General features: G+C 41.3%; 1 protein-coding gene across 1 annotated transcript; it reads left to right on the top strand.

Moving 5' to 3' along the window:
- The first annotated feature begins 751 nt into the window (after window positions 1–751).
- Window positions 752–3,270, top strand: LOC146318906 (ADP/ATP translocase 2). Its single transcript, XM_084731120.1, has 4 exons — window positions 752–961; window positions 1,963–2,449; window positions 2,542–2,682; window positions 2,843–3,270. The coding sequence occupies exons 1-4, from the start codon at window positions 851–853 to the stop codon at window positions 2,998–3,000; spliced, it is 897 nt and encodes a 298-aa protein (XP_084587246.1). The 5' UTR covers window positions 752–850; the 3' UTR covers window positions 3,001–3,270.
- The last annotated feature ends 1,802 nt before the right edge of the window (window positions 3,271–5,072 follow it).

Here is a 5,072-nt window from a genome sequence, read left to right as displayed (position 1 = left end):
AAAACCCAAAATGTAGTATTATAACAGGCGAGGACATCGTCCAGCAGAGCAGATGTAGACGCCTAACAGCATGTTGCTGAAGAACATGTCCGTCAAGGTTCAATCTAACATCTGACATTCAATGAATGACATTTCAACGATACAGACTCGGAAAAACCACCACACGCTGCAACAACAGTTCACATGCAAATGTTAGTTAATAAGTCATAGATTATCTTATATAAAACGTGTTCATTTTGTAAAACCGTATGCTACTATTTTGTTCTTCAAACTGTCGTGACAGTCACTGAGAGTTGGTTAATAATAGTTAACATGGCGTTAGTCATTATGGTGGACAAGCTTCCGTTAAGTCCTTGAAGGACTGAGCTTTGAACGACCCTGTGACTTTCCTCAAGTATGATGTACAGCCACTGACATGAACCTTTAACTGCCAGGCCGCTGTCCCACCATTGGTCCATAGGCGTGACCAAATAGGAACATAAGTCAACAATAAAGTCCACACAGTCGGCTAACTAATATAGTTTTCTGTCTATATTTAGGTTCTTCACGTGTATTTTGTGAGTTTTGTAATATTAAGATTTACTAGCTTGGACCGGTACTGAAAGTTACGCAAAGTGACGACGTTACTATTTAGGCGGTTTTAATTGGCTGGGAGCCATGTGACGTTGCTGGATTGGCCAGTCGCTTCAGAGCACAGTTCCCGTGATGTATCGCGATCCATTGTGTTATATAAATCCCGAACGCAACCAGACAATCGGCCATTTCGTCGGTGCAGGCCTACAGCTGTAGAGGGCAGTGGGGTATATCGAAAGTACTGGTTATTTGAAAGGCACATCAAGAACATCGCACCATGAGTGAGACAGCTATTTCATTCGCCAAGGACTTCTTGGCCGGTGGTATTTCTGCCGCCATCTCTAAAACAGCCGTCGCTCCCATCGAGAGAGTGAAGCTTCTCCTTCAGGTAACGTTCAAACTCCTTCCGGAAGACTCGTGAACGTTAGCCGGCTAGCTGCTGTGTGATCTTGCTAGCTGCAATTGAGACAAAGTTAAGCTGTTATCTCTGCCGGTACGCATCACTTATCCGCAGTCTCGGTGTTTTACATAGCTCATTAACATATGTTAATACAGAATCATTGAAAGTCTTCAGAGTGATGTGCTCAAGGATTTAAGGTCATTGTGGGATGGGATATGACCTACACGAGCCTGGCTGCTAGCGTTAGCGTTCCGTGTTAACCTTAGCCGGCGCAGCTAACAAAGGACAAACGCTTGTAGTGATATTGGGACATTGTGTACAAATAAGCCGCAACATCTCTGAGGTGTTTACAACTCTACTATTTTAATAGCAGTGAAAAGAGCACAAACTGTGGATAATATTTTAGCTGTTATTGGCAATGAAATGTCAATGTTAGCGGTACATTAGCCACTGTAAAGTGGGATGGTTGCACCAAGGCCCGGGGACATTCATTCACAGCCGGGTCAACTAGTTTAACCCCCTTTTCTGGTAAACCTGCACTACAACATTGTTTGTAAATCTTCCTACACCGACCACTGCCTGTTCTACCATATTATTAAGTTAATATTTGAGGTTGTTTCTCTTTAATTAAGTAATACTTGATGGCATCGATTATCAATTCTGTTCACATTTTATTACAGACCCAAGGTCCAGATAAAAAGCAAACTGCATACTATAAAAATACGAGGTGATATGCACAATAAGAGGTCATGATAATTAAAAACGTAAAAAGGATTTGTTTAATGAGTGTTCCAATGCCTCAACATTATCATTCAATAGTAAACACTGATATCTGTGTTTAATTGAGCCTGCATTGGGTCTTTATAACAACTTTTACAGGTGTAACATGCACCAAGGTCACAACAAGGAGACCTTGTTATTGACTCAACACTTAATTGGCTTTCTTCTTTTAAACTGAACTCCGCTTTCTTTTTCTTTGATTATTTTAGGTCCAGCATGCCAGCAAGCAGATCACCGCAGATAAGCAGTACAAGGGTATCATCGACTGTGTCGTCCGTATCCCCAAGGAGCAGGGATTCCTTTCCTTCTGGAGAGGTAACCTTGCCAATGTCATCAGATATTTCCCCACCCAGGCCCTCAACTTTGCCTTCAAGGACAAGTACAAGAAGATCTTCCTTGATGGCGTCGACAAGCGCACCCAGTTTTGGAGGTACTTTGCTGGTAACCTGGCCTCCGGTGGTGCTGCTGGAGCCACCTCCCTGTGTTTCGTGTACCCCCTCGACTTCGCCCGTACCCGTCTGGCCGCTGATGTGGGAAAGGCTGGAGCTGGGAGAGAGTTCAATGGTTTGGGCGACTGCCTGGTTAAGATCTTCAAGTCTGACGGTCTGAGAGGCCTGTACCAGGGCTTCAATGTGTCTGTGCAGGGCATCATCATCTACAGGGCCGCATACTTTGGCATCTATGACACAGCTAAGGGTATGTTGATTAATGCATAGAATTACTCCCAAACATTTATAGAGGTTTGTACCTACTAGGTCTGTAATCATGCTGGACTTCTGTATTTCTAGGTATGCTTCCAGACCCCAAGAACACCCACATATTGGTGAGCTGGATGATCGCGCAGACTGTCACAGCTGTTGCTGGCCTGACCTCATACCCCTTCGACACTGTCCGTAGACGTATGATGATGCAGTCCGGACGTAAAGGAGGTGAGCTTATAGTGTAGTTCGACTCTGCTAAGAAGACATTGCTGATGTGTATAGTTTCCTATGTACACACAAATGCAAAACTGAGTCTTTTTTTAAAATTCCCATTTTTTTGTTCCTGTCGCCATTATCTAATTTTGGTCTTTCTTCTTTATTTCCTTAGCCGACATCATGTACAGCGGTACCCTCGACTGCTGGCGTAAGATCGCACGTGATGAGGGTGGCAAGGCTTTCTTCAAGGGAGCCTGGTCCAACGTGCTCCGAGGCATGGGTGGCGCCTTTGTGCTGGTGTTGTATGATGAGCTGAAGAAAGTCATCTAATTCTTGTCACATCACTGTCCAGTTTGGCTAAATGTAATAACTTTCCATTTCTATGGACTCTGCATTCTGCCTTATTTATGGGAACAAACAATAGTGTCTCACCCCTAGTCGTGGGCGATGGCTGTACGTCGTGCATCTTTATGATTTTAAACGTTCCACACCCTCTTTACCAATGTCATTCCTGTTAAAGAAATCTGATACCTCCTTCTGTCATTCACTAGGTTTGTATGGTCCCAACTTGAATAAATTTATTCTGGGGAACAAACTAAACCACTGTCAACTGTCTCCTCTACTGTCAGTGCATGAGATGAGCATGGATAATGAATGCACGAAGTGGATTACACCCAACTGCTATATTTACTCGCGCTTATCTCTTCCTGAGCCTTCCTTATTTGACCGTGGGCACTACTAAGATTGTAGAGTACAACACCTGAGTGTTTGCTCCTTTGAAAATGGCTTGATGGGCTTCTGAAGTCAGTAGCAAATACTGTATTTTATGGTTATCAGTATTGAAGTGGTACAAGATTCTGACTTTCTTTAGGCTTGGTTGTTTCTACCTTGTACACAATCTGAATTTCAAGAGTGCAGGTTCAGTTATTCATCACAAATGGCTGGGAAATGTAGAGATTAATATTTACATACATTTTGTTATGATGGAGCATTGTGGGGAACAAAAACTTGTGCATCATGCCCGGCTATTAGAATATGAAGAATAATGCCCCAAGATCTTTTTTTGTAAAGGTCAGTTAAGTAATCTGGGCAAATATTACACGTAGCATATATGAGTATATTATAATAAAACTTTATAAAAATGTATGTATGTGTGTATTCACAAAATTTAAAATAAAGTACAAGCATATAAAATTATAGACTCCCTGAAAAGCAATTAAGAGCATGAAAGAGGGGCACAGACCTCAGTAAATATTTAAATGTGTTCACTAACATGCTGTGGAAGTGTGCATATTAAACAAATATTTATAACCTATCCCAAAAACGAAGACAGTTGGTTAAAATAGAAGAAAGGTGGGAGAAAAAATCCTTTCAGTAATTCAAATTGGACTGTAGTAATACAGTTAGCACTGAAATATCCATATAACGTGTAGAGCATAGGCTATTAGGAGTTTAATATAGTCCCACTGTTCTCCCTTTTCTTCTTTTTTTAAGAAATTGGTGTTGCAGTGTATTTTTTAAGCAAAGTAAGCTCTTAAGATGATTGAGCTTTAAACACAAATTTATCGAACACAAGAATCGCATACGTTATCTAGAGGAAGTTTTCCAAAATCCCAAATGAAATGCTTAAAAGTGTAAATTTAAAGTGGATGTTGGTCCAGACACCTGTGACATTTGGACAATAGAAGTAATAGAAAATCTAAATATCTTCATGGGAAAAGTGGGATTTTAAGATTGAAATGTACCAAACCCTGCAATACAGAGTAACTACAATACATGTGCTGTACTGTGTTTATTTAAGACAGGTTTGCATGAACATCTACTTTGACAGTAGTAAATATTAAACCTCCAGCTACAGTATGGCAATCACCACCACAGTGCATGAATGAACTTCAGCTGTGTGTCCTGGATTGACTTCAAACATGTTTGAACAAATATATTGAACAAGGTGTGACAGACAGAGAGAGATTGGTGAAGGTTTGGCTGGATAAATACTTTCTTCAGTAGTCATACGTACACTCAGTGATCTGTCAGTCCAAACCATTGACAGAGTTACTAAACTTGAGTGGATCTGAAGCAAGATCATTTAAAAACCAAGGCTTCCTGAAGTAGACATGATCTGATGCCATATATGGATAAACTCTGCTCACTTATAGGTAAACACAGAGGGTAACTTAACTCCTACAGACTTAATACACCTCTTGTAGCCAAGTGAAGGCATTTTTTTTCCTGCAAGGTCAGATGAAGGAGAAGACACAGTCAGGGATATTTTAGGGCTGACCCCACACAGACATGGAGGTTTGAAGGCACACTCCTCTATGATTATAATCCTCTTCTTGGCCTGAAATACTGAAGACTACCAGCAGGGGGCGCCTGCTGCAAGCAAGTATGCCAGAGTTTCT

The sequence above is a fragment of the Lutjanus erythropterus genome, chromosome 11 (assembly GCF_056507025.1).
Source record: "Lutjanus erythropterus isolate fLutEry1 chromosome 11, fLutEry1.hap2, whole genome shotgun sequence".
Classification (NCBI taxonomy): Eukaryota; Metazoa; Chordata; class Actinopteri; order Lutjaniformes; family Lutjanidae; genus Lutjanus; species Lutjanus erythropterus.
Note: the sequence above shows the minus strand (reverse complement) of the source record. Positions and strands in the feature narration are given on the sequence as shown.

Excerpts from the sequence above, each read along its gene's own strand:
- LOC146318906 (XM_084731120.1), top strand. The coding sequence starts at position 851 with ATGAGTGAGACAGCTATTTCATTCGCCAAGGACTTCTTGGCCGGTGGT. Across the intron at positions 2,450-2,541 it reads CATCTATGACACAGCTAAGG|GTATGCTTCCAGACCCCAAG; the intron begins GTATGTTGATTA and ends CTGTATTTCTAG. Across the intron at positions 2,683-2,842 it reads GCAGTCCGGACGTAAAGGAG|CCGACATCATGTACAGCGGT; the intron begins GTGAGCTTATAG and ends TTATTTCCTTAG.